This window comes from Phyllostomus hastatus, unplaced genomic scaffold (assembly GCF_019186645.2).
Source record: "Phyllostomus hastatus isolate PE091 unplaced genomic scaffold, TTU_PhHast_1.1 phas_scaffold_585, whole genome shotgun sequence".
Classification (NCBI taxonomy): Eukaryota; Metazoa; Chordata; class Mammalia; order Chiroptera; family Phyllostomidae; genus Phyllostomus; species Phyllostomus hastatus.
In genome coordinates, this window is record NW_025334037.1 from 608,611 (window position 1) to 627,379 (window position 18,769).

Genomic DNA, 18,769 nt, shown 5'->3' on the forward strand with positions numbered 1-18,769 from the left:
GTTTTGGCTGCTGCTACCAAGTTTTGACTGATCACTTCTGATGTCGGGTGTTTGTTTCAGTAGTTGAAATTGTCAAAGGCTAACCACACTGTGTAAGAGTGCAGTAGGAGAAGGGACCAATGACTTGGCAGTTGTGTCTTGGAAACATATTGAAAGCCTTCACTCTGGCTGAAGGAAACAGATAAGGAGACAAGGATAGAGGTAAACAGATTTGTGAATTAAATCCTTGGAATATTTGAGTGTGTTCAACAGCTTCAGAGTAGGCAGACTGGTTTTACATGGTGTAGTATATCTTGAAACAGCTGAATCAGATAGCTGAGGAGGGAACTGTTTCAGCCAGTGCTTTCACAAGCTAATTTTTAATAGTGAAGTCATTGTTCTTGTTGATAGTGAGCACTAAGCTCTTGTAGGAATTAGGGCTACTGCTGTGGCTGTAACTATGCTGATTTATGCTAACTGACCACAGTCAAATGAGAAAACTAAAGAGTGCCCAGTGCCCTGATGATCCCAGAAACGCAGAAAAGACAAAGAGGACCTCAAAGTCTGAAATGGAAGGAAGAGGAAAGGAATAAATGGATTCCAGTAAGTCTAAAGTGAAAGCCAGAAGGAGTGGAACCGTCAAAACACTTGGAGGGCTTCAAGCCTTGGCCACTCAGGAGAAATAGGCCCAAAGTTCTTTCGCCAGGCCTATTTAAGGCCTACACACAAGGAGGACCTGTTTTCTCATGGACTGGGAGACCCAAACAAAGAGCTTGAGTTTGGTCTGTGAATTTAATCAGGTTAGAGTTACAGAGACAGGCTTCCTAGACAGAAATAAATTCAGGGAACCAGTCCTGAGGAGTGTTTGACTTGATTCCTGAGTAGCACAGTGGGTCTCTGTATAGTTCTACACATGCTAACACAGGCTGTGCCCTATGAAGGCCTCACCAGGCTCTTTGTTCAGGAAAATTCTGAGCAACAGCTGCTCTCAGGGCTAGGCTATGAGGTTACATTATGGCTGAGGTTGAGAACCTATGATCTGATCCGTGGTGGTGGATTTGGAGACTATGAAGGCAGGATGCCTAGTGTGTCCTCACTTATGCCAGGGTTTAGAGTATGAGTTTAAGCAAGTCATTTCCCATCTCTAGGTTTTAATTTCTTCTTCCACAGGTTGATGTGAATCTCATTGAGTTGTAAGAATGAAATTTAGAGCTCAGACATCAAAGTGCTTTAATAATGGTAATAAATGTTATTTGTATGAGTCACACTCCTTTACTCTTCTGCATCACTCTTACTAGTCTGGACCACTGGAGTGCCTACTACTTCAGTAACACTTACTGAAGATACATCCCGGGCTCCTCTCAAGCCATGAACAGCGTCCTGGTGCCCTCAAAGTCCTCTGTTAAAGGTCTGGGGCCATATTATGAACAGAAGAGAGATCCCTTTTGCAGGTGAACTGGGTATCAGATAGGGCTCTCTGTGATGTCTTCAGCCTTGACTCCATGAGAGCTTTGCATAAAGAGTTGTATATATTTTCCAGCAGTTGACTAATTCAGAAGTATAAAATTAAGCCATCAAAATGTCTTCCAGTTTCACTTGAGAGGTAAGAGGGTTCTGTTGTAGAGCTGGAACCATGGTTTTTCTTCAGAGTGGCTAAACCAAGATTAGGAAGTTTAGGCAACAGCTAGTGTCAGACAAATGTCAAAGTTCACTCAGAAACATCATGGTGGACTCAGGGAAGCTGGTGGGATAAAATGCCCCTAAGATTGCAGACCTCATGTCACTGGAAAATCCATTCTAGAACTTTGACATCTCATTTTCAGCAGCAATCTGCTTCCACATCAGCTCATTGAGTCCCAAGTCCTAGGTACCTGTGTGCAGCAGCTATACTCTAACCAAAACCGTCCTTGTGGTGGTGTAAAGGCAGCGAGCGGCTCAGAGCACAAGCAGGTCCCTGTGGGACACACAGAGAGGTGCCCAGTTCCATGGGTTCCTCCGGTCTGTGACCTTCAGAGAGATTTCTGACTTCTCTGGCACTCAGGTCAGTACAGACTGAGGGGTAGGCTGGAGGCCAAACAAAACCTCTCCCAGATAAAGAAAACCAAGACCAAACTAGGCTGGCTCCTGAGACCCCTCCCCAGCAAGGCTTCAGCCTACTTCAAAGGTTGTGAGGCAGGAAAATCCAGGACATAAGAGGCCAAATGGAGTCGCACCTCTCCCACTGCAGTGCACAAAGAAAGGTCATTTAACCTAGTCACTGAACACATGGTTGAGTCAGGAACCTGTGCTCAGGCCCTAACATTGCCAATAACCAACTGTGTAACTCTTAGATGGGTCACTTAACCTCTCTGTGTCTCAGTTTCCACAACTTTCAAAGGGGAGCAAGAAAGTGGCTTCCTCGTAGTATTTCTAGGATAAACAAATAGATAAAATGGGATAATTCATGAAAACATCTATGGAAAAAGTAGAAAATGCTATACAGAGTATTACCATTCATTTATAAGATGCTCAAAATTTTATTTGGTGTCCTCAAGCTTCATACCCTCCACCCTGCCCAATTATAGGCCTAAAGCAGTGAATGCCATAAAAATAAAGCCCTTTTTCTCATTTAAGAAGCTTTGTGTATAATTAGTACTCTCTCAGTCAAGTAGACCCAAAGGGTCCTCTGGGCCAGGATGATAATCCTGAGGTCCCTTTTTATGGGAGTCCAAGCCATGAAGGAGCCTATAAAACATGTGAAAAATCCCAGGCCCTCTGGCCTCTCAACCTCTGCGTAAGCCCAGGTTAATAAGGGCCAGGGAAGCTCAAAATGAGAAGTTAGAGTTCCTAGGACCTTCACTAACCCCACTACCAACCTGCAGCCACACAGGAGAGGAGCATCCCCTTGCTGCTCAGACAGCCCTATGGGCCACTGCCCCTCAGCATGACTCCATGCTTGCGCCTGGCTCATCTCCTTTCCGTCCTCTGTCCTGTGTTTAGGTACAGAACTGAGATTCATTAAACAAGCAGTGACATTTTCTGCATGGCTTCCACTACCACTTGAACACTGGTAATTCCCGTGCTTCCTTCTGAACTGCTGACATCTACAGCCAACTGCGTTTTGGTCATTTTCTAATACAGCTCCCACAGAAGAACATCAGCAATTCAAAACTTGTTTCTCCTCCTAAATGCTTTCCTACCATGCTCATATCTCAGTGAATGGCAAACTGGGGAGCTAAAAAAAAAGACCTGGATGTTAAGCCAAAAGGCTTTCTTTCCCTCACTTCCCATTGCCAATCAGACTGAGTCCGAAAGCTCCTGTAACTGATCTCTCAAAGTCCTTGCTTCCTCTTTAGTCCCATCATTACCGATTTCATTCAACCTCTCCAATTTCTCCTCTGTACTATTTTGGTCTCCCTTACTGCAGTTAAAGTGATTTTTCTAAAACTTAATTCAAACCAGGTCCCTCCTTGCTAGAAATTCTTCATTCACTCCCCACAACCCACAAGACTGGATGCATAGGCCTTCCAGCCTCTCTGGGTTTACTCCCATCCCTAGTACACCTCATGTTCTTACCAAGTCAACTTATCTGAAACCCTTAAGTGCCTGAGGCTTTCTCTCACTTCTGGAGCTTCCTACTCACCATCCCTTTTGACTGTTTACTCTAGCTCTCCACTCCCACCCCTTCCACTAGCCTAACTTCTCCTTTAAATCTCATTTAAAATCATGTCCTCTGGGAATCTTCTCTGAACAGTCCCTTTCCCCAGGGCTAGGTGTTCTTTCTATGCCCCCCAATGACTATCACAGCACTTTGTCTGGCTTTATTGTTGCTGCTTAACTCTCTTCCCTCCAGACTGAAACTCCAGCATGAGATGACTGACCAATGTGTGCCTGACACCTAGCAAAAATATTAGCATATTCTAGGGGATTGATATGCATTTTTGAACATCGAGTGAATAAGTGTTTGGATAGATAGGCAGTTGGCCTAAGTATAAGAATTTAAGAACCTGATATTAAACCTTTACTCTAAGAGCTACAAGGGCCTATTTATAGCATTTCTGCAGCCTCTATGCCAAAGCATTTTGACAGGTAGAGCAGGACAGGCATAAACAGAAATCACTAATACCAGAGATCTATGCAGACTTCAAGAGTCACCAGGGATTCCCAAGTTAAGATTTCATTTTGGCCATCCCTTATTTTTCTAAACTCTCCTCTCAAGTACCATTGAGATAGACTGACCTAAGACATTCAAGGCACTGGTGCTGCTAGGAAGACATGGTGAAGGGTAGGTACACAGGCAACTTGTGGACTGGGGCTGTAGTCCAGAGCAATGCTGCAGGCCTGAGGGTGCTGGCTGGAAGGGCACAGAATACCTGACAGAGCTTCAGGTGTAGGGCTGAGTGAGAGGCACCAGGAGGGCTGAGGGGACCAGACCAGAGAAGGCAACAGGATGCTAGGAGTGGGGCGAAGGTACACAGACAGGGCTGAGAGGAGGGCATGACACAGTACTGAGGTTCCAGCTAGGAGGATGATGGGGTAGGGGGTAAAGGGCAGGGGTAAGGGTTCAACAGCTGAGGAGCAGTGGGTTAGGGTTATCACCGAGTGAATGAACACTTCCAGCAAGCAGGGAGGTAGGTGGACAGGTAGGGCTCCAGTAGTTCATCTTCAAGAGATCTCAGTGCACCTAGCTGCTCAGAACATACCTACAGACCACTCACCCAACAAATTCCATTGATTCTAATTCTAAGGCCAACCAACTTTGGGTTGTGGAGTCACAGGAAATACTTCCCTTGTTTTCACTGCAGAGAGGAAAAAGTTCAGGCTTTGGATTCTGACAGACCTCATTTAAAATAAACCGCAGCCTTTCGCTTACTAGCCATAGCGCCCTGGACCTCTGCTTCCTTAGCTATAAAATGGGGACGCCCACCTCACAGAACTGTTGGGAGGGTTGAGATAATGGTTGTGAAGCACACGCACAGTTCTAGGCACAGAGTAAGTGTTCAATAAATTGGCTCTTTCCCTTTCTAAATGAAGCTTAATGTCATTTTAAGTGTATATGTGGGTGTGGAAATAGGGGTGAGAAGGATTTATGTTGCTGACTCATTAGGACAGAAGGCACGAGTCAGGGCTGTGTGACACCCAGGGATGGAACAGCGACACTCCTCCCCCCGCCCAGTCCTCCTCATCCAGCTCCCGGGGGTCTTGGCTGGCAGTGGGTCCCATGTGGTTAGGAAAAGCAGGCTCCATTAGTACCTTTCTCACCACATTTGTAGAGGAGTGCTGGGTGGTGCTGTCCAGTGAGGGGACACTGTGAGGGGTTTCTTCCCCAGATGACTGGGGCATGTTAGCAGCAGTATTCTTGTCAAGAGAGAGAGCTGGCTTTGGGCCTTCAGATGCTGGGGGCTCATCTGTAGCCTGGAGAAGAAAATAAAACCTCAGTGGGTTTCACTGCCAAGAGTAGCAGCAGCAGCAGCAGCAGCAGCAGCAGCAAGAGTTAAAGCCCACCCTGCAGTCCCCATTAGCACCACTGTGAACTGCCTAAAAATTTTTCAGAAAGACAGATACTCTTACCTAAATCTTTCTAAGACTACATCCTAATAACAGTCTTAAGATAAAACCCCAACAGAGAATTTTGAACAAACTCTGACATATTCACCTTAGTAGTCATAACGGTTATGACTTACATTTAGCTTGGGGTCCTCTGTGAACCCTAGACTCTTCACAGCCATCATGAGGATTATTCTATATTCCCTCATAAGAACCGAGCCTCAGTTGAAAACAATGAAACATGCTCTAAAGTTGTGAGTACTGAGCATAAATATGAGACCTTATATTCTGTAGTAAAAGTAAAAGTGTATAGAGCTGCTTTGAAGATTTAAATGTGATTACAGACTTAAAGAAGACAGCACTACGGGGAAAGTGAGGGGATGGAACAGGAAGCTCTGGAGAAAAAGAAAAGCAAACGTTAAGGATGAAGATGTAGAAGGCAGCAAAGATCCCAGAGGTACAAAGTGTACCTCTTCCATTGGCTTTTAGCTGAGAAGAGAGAAACATTCATCATTCCCCTAGGGAGGGAACAGGGCCTCCTCTGTGGTGTCGTTACAGAGTCAACAGACCTGGATCCAAGACTTGGTTCCATCATCCAGTGTTCTGTGATCTCAAGGCAAACTCCTTACCCTCTCTGACTTTCACTTCTGCATCTATGGAATACAGATGGTAATGCCTACCTACCAGCGCTGTTGATAGGGTAAATGATATCATGTATATAAAACATACCTAGTTTGTTTTATACCTTAACATACCTTAAATAAATTTCAAGTCTATAGCTGTGTAGTGTTATAAAGATGCTGCCCACAAGCATCTAATGCATACCCTCCCTCCACTTCTCGAGGTCTCCATTCCCCTGTCTGAGCTTCCTAACTTCCCAGCAAGGAAAGTGAGGCAGTTACCAAGATGAGAGACAGCCTCCTTTCTGCCATGGCACTGGCAGGAATCCAGCACAGACCAGAAGGTTCCAGTTAAGGTTCCTGGCATCACAGAGGAGAAGAGGGCTAAGCAAAGCCACTCGGGCAAGTAGTGGCCCCAGCTCTATGTTGGGACTAGGTACTGTGTTCTCCGGAGCTTTCCTGAGATAAGAGGTCAGCAGCCTAGGTCAGTCTTGAACTGTGAGGGCTGTGCTCAAGGCCACCCTAAGGTGAAGAGACTGTGTTCCTGTGCCACCCTGTGACTAGGGAGGCTGTGTTCCCTGAGCGATCCTACGATGGGGAGAATGTGTGCCCCAAGGCACCCTGAGGCTCACCTGCACAGTGTCCTCCTGGCTCTGGGACTGGATGGGTGCTGGCTGCCTTACGATGTAGTTGATCTGCCCTACAATGGTTTGCTGAAGATGCTGAGGTGACTTGGTCTGACTCAGTTGCAGGCTGGGTTGTTGAGCCTGAAGGAGAAGCTCCAGGTCCTTCTGCATTTCCTCCAGCTCAAACTTGTGGTGCATTATGTCCACGTTCTGGGAACAGGCAGGCCCAGGAGAGCTCTCGTGCTGACTAGAAGCCAGATGCTGGGATGGAGGTAGAGGTTGGGGTGGCTGCTGCTGGGGCGGAGGAGGCAGAGGTGGCGGAGGCGGCAGCTGCTGCTGTGGCTGCTGCTGGAAGTGGCTGAGCTTCAGCTTCTGGTGGTGGCCAAACTGGACTTGGATAGCGGGTGTCTGTAAGGTGGGCTGGGCATGGGCTCCTTGCTGAGTATCCTGTGGGGGAACGATGCACACCGGCTGGGAAGTCAGCTGATGCCCCAGTCGCTGGGATATGTTCTCTGACTCCACGGAGGGCTGGGTTTCCAGCCAGGGCTGCAGCAGCTTTGGTGGATGAGGAGTACAGGGCAGCTCTTTCTCCCTGGGCATCAGGGTGGAGCACTGCAGTGACCCCAGCTGTTGGGGCACTATCTCAGAGGGCTGCCTAAAGCCATGGGCTGGGTGTATGCTGGGTGGGGGGACCTGGCCTTTGAGGGAGGGTGAGACTGGGGAGCAGTGGGAGCAGCACACAGACGAGGAACACAGTGCTGGAGAATGGAACTTGTGTGAGGGGTGGCTGAGAGTCTCTTGCTGAGCCACGGGGGACTGGTGGCTTTGATAGAAGGATGATGGTCCCTGTAAACCTCCATAAGCAGGGGTATCTGGCCGGGAGAGTTGTCCACCTTCTGTAGTGATACAGCCTGAAAGTTTGGAATAGAGAGTGTTTCCAAAGGTAACGTGCAGTTGTTCCCTACTTGCTACCTCCTGCTCTTAGGACTAGTGGAAATCATTCAGGAAACCTGGCACAAGCACAGAGATCAATGAATCTTACCCCTGATCTCTAAGACTCAGTCTGGAATAAGACCATTAATTGAATCTGTATGGAACAGCTTTGGGGGCCTGAGACATTCAAGAAATTAACTCTGCTTTTACCACATGCTCACTGCCTCTGTATCCCACTGAAGAAACCATGGACTGCCCTGGCTGCTGTGGCTCTTTGGATTGAGCATCAGCCTGCGAACCACAGAGCTACAGATTCAATTCCCATTCAGGGCACATGCCTGGTTGTGGGTGAGGTCCCCAGTAGGGGGCGTGTGAAAGGCAACCACACGTTGATGTTTCTCTCCCTCTCTCCCTCCCTTCCTCTCTGTCTAAAAGTAAATAAACAAAGTATTTTTTTTAAAGAAAGAAAGAAACAAACAAACAAACATAGGGACTCTCTCAAAGAGCACCCATTCTTTTTTTAACAGAATAGTCCCACAGAGACTGAGAAAAAAAAAACACTGGAGATAGGGAGGGGATGTGCTAGAAAGTAGCAAAGAAAGCCATCCATAGGACAATGAGCAAGTCTTCAAATCCAGTCCTGGGGAACTGTGTGTGGGGCAAATAGGGTGGAAGGGAGACGGGAAGCTCCAACGCCAGCTCAGTGGCAGGCACCAGCACTGTCCTCTGAGGTCCCGGGGCACTCCTGTATAAGTAGATGATATCTATTTCTAGCTCAGTCCAAAACCTCCTTTGGCTCATTGTTTTGCTGAGGCTTACTTAGGGGAAGGCTGAGCAACTTGAGAGCAGAAGGTGTTTTATTCACATTTGGTCCCTTAGCACTCAATGAGACCTGACCCAGAGCAAGGGCTGCCAAAGTTTTGTTGAGTTAAATCACAGAGAAGATTGCAGCAAAATAAAATCCTACATATCATTCATCACTCTGTCAAGTTCAAAAAACTTCCAATGACATTAATAGCCCAGATGAAGGCAACATTTGGCCTTTAGTTTAACAAACCTACTACTAGGTCATCAACACAGACACACAATTACAAGTTGTCTATATTCTGTCTAAAGACTGAATGTCAGCAAATTATTGCAGCAGAAATGAAAAATACACAAGATCATAAATTATCTGCTTACATCTCAACTCCAAAAGATGTATACGACATTCATTTTTCTCTCCTCTTTCATGTTTCCTCGCTCTCCTCTACTCTCTTGTTCTTTCTCCTTTCCTCTCTTCTTTCTCTTTTCTCTCCTCTTTCCTCTTTTCTCTCTCCCTCTACCCCTTCTCTCCCTCTTCTTCCCTCTTCCTCTTCTCTCTCCCTGCCCCTCATTGCTGAGATACCTGTTTGTGCCCACACACACATAGACCCTCAAATAACCACAGACACACAGGTTCACCTGCACTGCCACACAACATTCTCAAGAGCAGGACCACTGTCTTATCTCCTCTCCACCAATGAACCCAAGGTAATGGGGACACTCATGCCAAATGCAAAACTCAGATTTCAACTGGTTCCATTACAAAAGCCCTGCATGGCCACTGGCATTTAAGCTGTCCACAATCTCACCCATACCCGTACTCTAACTCCCAACCGCCCACAACAGCTTTACCAAATGACCTCTGGCAGTCTCAGGAAGCGCTTTCTCTTGGGCATATGCTGACTTATCCAATAAGCTAAGCAGATGCTCTACATTCATTCCCAGCAATTATGTAAAAGCCCAAAGTGTAGGCCCTGGCTCACCGAGGGAAGCCAGCTGCTTGGTCCAGAAGTTAGGCTCCCAGGTGAATCTGATACTCCAAGGGGAACCAGGATCTGTGTTACAATTTGTCTCCAGCAATCGCTGCATCTGAAACACAATCTGACAACAGCACCAAAGTCATTTCTTTGGGCACTTATGCCTAAATGACAACTCATTCTCCTTCATTCTTTAGACAGGTTGAAGAGCTCAAAGCCCTAGCTCTTCAATCTCAGGTCCTCTGCCACAGGCTCATTCCCTTGAACCTTAGTATCCTCAATATCCCCCTCCTGCCTCGTCACCACCACATCCATCTGGAACTACCCACATTCCCCACTGATCCCCTTCCTCTTATTGAGGGTTCTGGGACCCCTACATTCCAATTTCTCCCAGGCTTCAAATGGTTTGTAATTCCTCTCAGGAAATCACTTGCCTGGATGTCCTCTCAAGAATGCTCCTTTCATTCTATCGTATCTCACTTTACAAGCCTATGAGGGCAGACATTCTCTGAGCTCCACATTGCTGTCCTTCCACACACATGTAAAACTCCCTTCCATCCTAATCGGCTGAGCTCTCCTCCCTTTCATTTATTTCCTATCCCTAACTCTCCCATTTATCTAGGACTGTGGCAAAGGTCTCACTTATCCTTCCATGATCTAGTTTATGGGAGATGTCCCAATCAACATCTTGGCCTATTACTTCTTTGATCTCTTTGCTGTCAATAAGCTTCACCTCTCTTTTCAGTTCAGTCATCCTTTTCATCATCTGGAACCACTTTACCTATGAGACCATAACATCCAGTAACCTATTACCTGATCATAACTAGTTCTCACTCTTTCAGAGCATACTCCTCAACCTCACTGAACTCTGTAAGCCTGTCCCATCAATCCACAGGGCTGACTCAGCTTTCCATCATTTTCAGTTATAACACCACTGGTGCCCGAATTCCCTCCTCATCACCAGTGCCTACCTTCACGGTAACCTGGCCATTCCACAGCTATGCTATCTGGGGTTATTTTAGTGATCGTTAACTTCAGTCCCTTTTCTTGTCAGTTCCTTTCTTGTCAGCTACCTCTTCCACTGTCCTCAGGAACTATTTAAAATCTTTACAGCTCTCCTCAATGACACCTACCCAATGCCTAGCCCTCTTATTATCTATCACCTTCAACTTCACAGAGGACAGAAGAGATCATAAAGTGCAGGCTCCCCCAAACTTGTATCCCTCCCACCTCCAAACTTAACTACATTATACTGACACCTTCCCATCCTCCCATCTCACAGGAAAGGAATGCTGCCTCTGTTTAAGGTCAACCAGTCCACTCTAGATCCCACATTCCTGCCTTCTCAGCATGCTCACTCCAACACACAACTCTTCCATTTTCAACTTCAACCAAACAAATGCATGCAAGTGTTTTCCATATAAAAAAAAAAAAGTCTGTCTCCTTCTCAAGCCACCTTCTATTCCCCATCTTTTCACTTGTCTTTCCTTCACCATCCATCCTCAGTCCCCTCTTCATTCTAGCGTTTAATCCTTCCTACTTTGCTAGAATTTCTTTCAAAAAGTCACCAGGGGCCTCCCGATTCCCAGATCTCAGGGTGTCTCTTCACTACTCATCCTCTTTTACCTACACAGCAATGAGAACATCGACTACTTGAAATTTGAAACTGTTAATTTTTATGTACCACACACTCCTATTTCTCCTTAGATCTTTGCTTCTCACTTTCCTACACTCATCCTCTTCCTCTCGTCTCTGCTGAAAATCATGGTATTCCCCTGGGTTCCAGATTGTTCTTCTCTTCTTCCTTCACAGACTTTTCCAAGGGGATGCTACAGATATACCAGAGACACCCACATCTCTATCTCTTCTGACTTTCAGACCCATCTATCAAAACAGATTTTGGATATCTCCTATTAGATGTCCTACAGGTAGTTAGATTCAAGGTCCTCTGCCATATGCTCATTTCCTTGAACCTTAGTCTCTTCATAGCCTTCTCCTGCCTCCTCATCCAATTATAAACCCCACCAACTTCTCTCAAAGTTCTTGCTCCTTCTCCTGGGCATCACCCTCCTCCCAAGCCTAACACTTCAACATTATCCTCAACTTCTTTCCTTTTAGGCCCCCCATTTAAACCCAAATAACTTTGTTTGGGATGACCACCACACTCCTAGTGTCCAGAATAATTTCTAAATCTGTGACCTAAGACAAATAACTACAGAATTTCCCAGCTGAGTTGCCTCCAGGAAGGAGGGACAATTCTACTGCAGGGTTTAGTAAAAATGGCATTCACTTACTAACTCAAAAGCAGTGACTGAGGGGTTAAGAGTTCTTCTTACCAGCTCTTTGCTGAAAAGGAAAGGGATGCTGGTTTTGCTGCAGACAGCCCAGTTGATGAAATTCTGCACATGCTCGAACTGACGGTTGAGGACCATGATGCTCTGTAACTGCTGCTCCAGCTTCCGCTTCCTCTCATTAGTAATGCCCTGGGCACAGAGAGAGGACAGAGTTCCTGATCCTATTCTTGGACTGAAGTCTGCTTGCTTGGGAAATCTGATGGCCTATGTATGTCAGTATGAACACTGACGGAATCAGATGAGACTGCACCTGACAGGAGGACAGCGGGACAGAGCGCTGCCATGGGCTGCTGAGGGATGCAGGAAGGGAGGGGGAAAGAGTGGGGGTATTTTATAGTGCAAATATGGAATAGATGATGAATGTCTATATCTCTTGGACATAACTTGATGAAGAAGGTGGGTCATTGCACGACTCTTCCAAGGCTATAATGCTACATAGTCCAGGGAGGCAGCTGCCTTAGAGCCACAGCACTGATGGGAGTTTGAACTAATTTTCCAGCCCTTAATTAGCCACCCTCCCAAAACTAGACTGGACACTTTAAGATCTAGGGACTGGGAGAGAGCTATGGAAACTGTACATCTGAATTTAGGCCCAAGCAGCTCTGAGCTTTGGAACTAGTTTGATGTGCACCTGGTTTCTGACCTAGAGAGTGCACAGAACCCATCCACCTGACCCATCTGTCCACATATACCTCCAACTCTTCTATAAGCCCGTTGGCCTGTTTGTTCAGCTCATTCATCAAAACCATCTTGGCCATTTTGATCTGGTTTTCCACCTTCCTGTGCTGATGCTTCACCTCAAAAATCCTGTAAACAGGATGAACACAACATTGTAAGCCCTTCCCTCCAGGACTGAGGGCCTAGAGACAGCAAACCTATGAGCCAACAACTTGGAGGCTTCCCATTGAGATCAGGGCACAGCAGGCACCAAATACAAAAAATCAAGAACCTTCCTCCACCACCTCACCCTTTGTACAACCCAGTCCACTTGATCTAAGTGAGCCAATGGCACAAAGTTCAACCTGGTTTTCTCTAGGTAAACCTCAGAGCCATGCCCAAGTCAACCCAGCAGCTCACTAGGGTACACAGCACTAAAGGAAGGACAGAGTGAGTGAGTATGGGTATGATTTCATGTAATCTGTTGTCTTAAAAAGAAGGAGGCTCCACCACACAGTGCCATGCAGTAAAAAGAGCTCTGGCAGAAACAGAGAGCAGACTAGGGGCTGCCAAGAACTGGGGTGTTGGGGGAATGGGAAATGACTGCTAATGTGTATGGGGTTTCTTTTGGGGGTGATTAAATGTTCTAAAAGTAGACAGTAATAATGGTTGCACAAAGCTATGAAAACACTATGAACCACTGAATTGTACATTTTAAAAGGGAAATTATACTGTATGTAAACTATATCTCAGTAAAGCTGTTAAAAAAATAAAAAAGAACATGGTCTTTGAAGTTACACAGATCTAGCTTCCAAACTTAGCTCAGTCACTGATTAACAAATCACCTATCCTCAACAGTAAAATGGAGGTAACCCCTGACCCAAAGAATGGTAAAAATTGAACAAAATAATACATGCATGATGCCCAACTCAATGCCTGCCACATGATGAGCTCTCAGTACTAGTAATTCCTCTTCCTCCATAAAATACCAATGACTTAATATCACTTGTAGATTTCTACAGCAAACATTGGGGAAGGGGTAATAAAGGACAGATTAGCACTTACTGGTTGTACCCTTAGGCTAAGTGGCACCCTCTTCCCCAGTTATCTGCCCTGTGCCCTGGTCTCAAGCACCTACCTCTGACTATTTAATGGCCACTTTCAGAAGGCATGTACTTTGACCCAGACTCACTCTGATCATCCTGACCTAGTTTGGTTCCATTCACTAAGTGATGACCTGCAGCCCCTTCACAGGCCCTGAGACCTCTAAAGCCAGGACATATGCCTTCTAGACGTATATCCTTATCTGCTTAATGGCATGTCCAGAATATGAAGGAACAGAGCATTTTCCAAGCTGGCAAGTGGGTAGCTTGTGCTACCTGTCCTCAATTTGCTTTGCAGATGTCTGTAGAGCAGATTTCTTATGGGCCACCTGTGTAGTCACACTTTCCAGGAGCATCCTTTGATTCTGCAGAACTTCTTCAAGATGTCTGCACCTGGAGGAGAGGCAGAGAAAAAACTGAGGAGAGCTGAGTCTTAGTCTGAGCCTGCCAGCCAAGCAAGATGCCCCACAGTGCATGTCACAGCCAAGCCTATGGAGGCTGGGATTGCACCTAGGAAAAGTCAGAGATACTGTCGGCTCTTGGTCATTTAGTCCTTCTGCCCAGGGGCTGAAGGTTGGCTTAGGCAGGAAAAGAATTCTGATGCACTGCAAGCCCGACACTCCCACAAGAAGGGAGTCCAAAGCCCTCCCCAACCCCTCTGAGCAGCCAGCCAGCCCCACCTGTGTTCTTTGTGTTCCACCATGAGGCAGCGATGGCATGTGAGCACATCACAGGTCTCGCAGAATAGCTTGAGCACTTCCTGTGTGTGTAGAGGACAGTACAAGGCGAAGTCCCCAGAACCACTACTGTTCACTCCTGCCAGACAAAATGGAGAAAGCTCCATTGAGTAGCCCTCAATGGACATAGTGGAGACACAGGGCTTTGAAGATAGATGGTGCAAACAGCAGAGGCCTTTCTCTGGGCCACCGAGTTTCTAGGAGCACAAGGAAGAATGCAGGCTTAGCCCAGATGGATTTTCCCAGCTGGCCAAAAATAACATACCACCAAGTCCCAGGCATTCCACCACCTACCAGGAAGGCTCAGGAAGGTGTTTGTTACCACTGTAGCACAGGATCACCTGCAGAATAATGACTCCTCTAAAATTCAACCTAAACCTCTTCATCAAGCAGTATTCGATGTGGTGGGGCTGAAACCAACTACCCAGCCTCACCAGGCTCTAGGCTGGACCACATGGATCATTAAACCCAATTCCTGTGGGTATGACAAAGGTAAAACTCCCACAGTTCAAGGGCCTTGGGAAAAGACTTTTAAGATAGACAGACAAATGGACAAACCCTGATATAGGCTGATTAATTAAGTAACTAAACAGAAGTGATGCATGAGTTGTGGATAGAGGTGAAAGTAAAGAACTCAGCTATCTTCCAAAATTCAAAACTATTCCTCCCTGCACCATCTGATCCACACTCGCCCACTCCCACCCAAAGGGGAAAGCCTAGAGTGACTTATATTGTGACTGTGATTCTGGAGGATACACCTTTCCTTTGGGAAAGGCTCAGAGACTACCTCTCTCCCCACCTCCAGCAGGGAAGCGAGGTCAGAGAGCTATTCTCTGGGGTTTTAGGGTTCAGCACTGCTTAAGGGCAGGTGAGCCGGTAGGGAGAGTGAGAAGTGATACCTGGGGCTCCCTTCTGGGCCCGGGGAAAGAGCGGCCCCCCGGGCACAGGGCCGTGCCGGTGCTCTTCGGTGCAGGAGCTGCACAGCCAACGGTTGCAGTAGGTGCAGAGGATGTGTGCTGCCCTCTTCTCCTTGCACTCAGAGCAGTTCTGGAAGCAGAGGGTTCTGGAATTACTGACAATGTCCTTATTTGGGCCTGCCTCTATGAGTGGTCAATACTCTAGGGACTAGGGTTCTGCAGGGATCTTCTCCACCACTGTGGAGTGCAGTCAATTCTTAGAGCTGCCTGGGAGTGATATGTGGGGGCTTATGAGGAAAAGCAACTAAAAGAATAGTGGGCTCAGGGGCTATTAACACAACGCTGTGCTGAAGATGAGAGTAAGGCACACAGCCTGGATGGGATGGCAGGCACTCTATGAGCAACACTGAAAAAAGGAGGCACCGAGTGCTACTTAAACAAAGGGAGGTTTCCAAGAGCTCAGTCTTGGAGAGGCCAGGAAAGTCTTCATAAAGAGGTGACATTTCTGTTGAATATGGAATGACAAGTAGAAGTTTACCAGGCAGACAAGGGAGGAAAATGAGAAGGCATGGGCAGAAAGTTCAACGTGCCTGCAGAGAGGAGGGAGACACTGATGTGGAGGACCCAGAAAGATGGTTGTACACAGCCAGGAAAGACCAAGCATAGACCAACTCTCAGAGCTATGTTTCCACAACTGGGGCCTGCTGGGCCCAAGAATACCCAGTCCTCTCCTAGTCCAAACATTCATTCATTTGGGTAGAAAATACCTTGCAGGGCTGATGTAAAACATGTGAAGAGGAGATATGGAAAAAATTAGCATGTCTGTTCCTGAATAATATAGGCCACTAAATTGATATAGATTCTAATAGCTTTCTCCTCACACTGGCCTCTGAAAAGTCCACAGCAGGGGGGTGGGGAGAGGAGAAATACAAGTTCACTAATTAAACTATGAACTGAGGGTAGAGAAAATGGGTCTCTGTCTGCCTAACACCCAGCACATGGCCTAGCCCATGTAAGATATTCAATAAGAATTAGATACAGGAGCAAGTAAGTAAATTGACAGACGAATAAAATATAGCGGCAAGGATACCCTAGTGGAGAAAGGAACAGGAAGGGAATCAGTCAGTAAGTAATGTGAAACTCAGTTTAAGGGTATCAGTCATTAAATACAAGATTGAAGAGCCCACTGAATCCAGGCTGGTGCATGAGTTTCAACTCAGGGGGAGAAAAAAGAAATAAAAGCTCAATACTGACATTTTTAGTAAGAGCTGTAGGAGAGAGAAAAATACTCGCATTTTGCTTTCCCCAACTCAAATATTTTAATTCTTTTCTGGTTAGATGCATAGAAGGATGGGTGGATGGATGGATGATTAGGCAGATGAATAGCAGGGTAATAAGTCTGATGGAGGAATAGATAGACAGACTTATGGACAGGGACCCCACAGATTTCTGAAAAGGATCAGCTGCTTCTTTGCTTGTCCTGACTTACCCTGGCCATCTTGAATTGCCCAGCAGAAAAGCACTGCAGGAAAAAATATTCAGTTACATCGCTGGTAGGGTACACTCGCTTACACCCAGGACAGGTGATGAGCTCTGGGAGGAGGGGAAAAAGAGCAGAGTCAGGGCAACATGGCAGATTATATATAGCATAAGGCCTAGACACAAGGCTTTCTAACACTAAACACCAAGGTATGAGCCAATACCACTTGTCCCAAAATGAACTAGGTTAGACTGCCACAGTCTGAACTTTCCATCTGGATACTCTGAACATGACCATCCCATTAGGAGCCTGCCCTACAGATCTCCTTATATCCTTATCTTTGCCTGGTCCTACCTTCGTTTCCCCTCCCACAAGCCCTGCTTTTACATGCCCAACCCTACTCTAGCTCTGAAAATTGGGTGCCTTCTGCCACTCCCACTCCTCTTTCCACAGCTCTGAGAGCCCAGCTCCCATTAATGGCTAAGTTCCAGGGCACGAGTTTAGCCCAGGACACAGCTCCAGACATTAAGGTTACAGGGTAGCAGAATTACCTGAACAACCTCAAAGCTCAAGTTTCCAAAAGGCCCTAACCAGAGAAAAGCAAGGACTCCCTGCCTGCTCGTCTATGAAGTACTTTTCTCCTGTTACAGCTAGGAGAAATTCCCAGAAAAATGCAACCATCTCCAACACATTCCTCAGCATAGTGGGCTCCTGAACTATATAAGCAGCATCAGGCTGCCCCCCTGAAGACAATAGCGTTCTGCAAGAGCCTAAGAGTAACCAGCTCACCAAGTGCAAAGAAATGAGCCTCCTAACCAGAACCAGGTGCCTGTGCCCAAGGATGGGAATGACATGGAAAGGGGCTGCCTATGGCAGTACCACCCATCTTCTCTGTCTCAGTCATCAAAAATGATAGAATGCAGTTGCTCTATATTTGCAGTCAGACAAATGTAAGTCCAAACACCAGGTTTACCACTCAGTGACCCGGGTTGGCAAGTCACTTAAACTCACTTAACCCTTCTGTGCTCAGTTTCTTCATATGTAAAATAGAAAGGGGAAACAGGAGTTGCTGTGGGGATTAAATTAGGTAATACTTAAGAAAGCACATGAGCATCCATGAATGTTGACTTTGAGTTCAAGATTTCTCATATCCCATTCATGGCAATGACCTCAATTATCAACTCTCCCAGATGATGAAAATCAAGCAGTCTGAGAGGTAGGTTGAAAAAATGGCCATAAATTCTTTCCCATTGTGTGTCCATGCCCTTGCAATCCTAACCATTAAAAGACTGAGTCTATTCTCCTCCCTTTGAAGCTAGGCTGTCCTCATGATCTGCTCTGACCAAGAGAACGCAGGAAAAGTCACACTGGACAAGTTCCAAGCCTAACCCTCACGTGGCTTTGCATGGTTCTGCTCTTGCTCTCAGGAACACTAAGACTGCCACGTGCACAACCTCAGGTTGGATTGCTGGAAGATGGGAGGCTATGCGGAGAGAGGCCTCAGTTATCTCAGGTGTCCCACCTGAAGCCATCATAAGCCTGTTAGCTCCAAATGACCCACCAGCTGAACCCAGACATGGGCACGAGCACAGCTAAGATGAGCCAAGCCCAGCTCAACCCAGCCAAAACTCCCAGCCCAAACGCCAACCTGTAGAATCATAAGGTAGTAGTTTTAACCACAAAGTTTTGAAGTGGCTTATTATGAAGCAAAAACTAACTGATACATCCTGAAAAAATTCAAAATCCACAAAATAATGAAAAATAATAGTTTAATACTCTTCTTCCTCTCACTCTTACCCACCCCCCACCAAAAAAAAACTTTCAAACCTCCCCCAGCCTTCACAGAACCATGGACAGAACTGGATCTGGAATCTTCCAGATAGTCTCCTACCCGTCAAGAACAGTGGCCAGAGGTGGAGAAGGATGCTCTCCACAGGAGGCCTCATCCAGGGGAATCAGGTGCCTGTTCCTCCCTTCCACCTGTTTCGCCCCAGGGAGACCCTACTCATCTACACCCAGGTCAGAAATGCTTCTCTAATCCCTGAAAATTTCCACA

The 18,769-nt window shown here is 46.5% G+C and overlaps 1 protein-coding gene across 1 annotated transcript in view; it reads right to left on the minus strand.

Annotated features, from left to right (window-relative positions):
- Positions 1-18,769, minus strand: part of TRIM66 (tripartite motif containing 66) — a 65,687-nt gene that overhangs the window by 16,026 nt on the left and 30,892 nt on the right. The window contains exons 2-10 of the mRNA XM_045825230.1: positions 16,723-16,826; positions 15,216-15,363; positions 14,260-14,395; positions 13,856-13,972; positions 12,512-12,626; positions 11,802-11,948; positions 9,472-9,589; positions 6,758-7,662; positions 5,212-5,373 (exon numbers count right to left, since the gene is read on the minus strand). Coding sequence (XP_045681186.1) covers positions 5,212-5,373; positions 6,758-7,662; positions 9,472-9,589; positions 11,802-11,948; positions 12,512-12,626; positions 13,856-13,972; positions 14,260-14,395; positions 15,216-15,363; positions 16,723-16,826 — 1,952 coding nt within the window. The remainder of the gene's footprint in view (positions 1-5,211; positions 5,374-6,757; positions 7,663-9,471; positions 9,590-11,801; positions 11,949-12,511; positions 12,627-13,855; positions 13,973-14,259; positions 14,396-15,215; positions 15,364-16,722; positions 16,827-18,769) is intronic.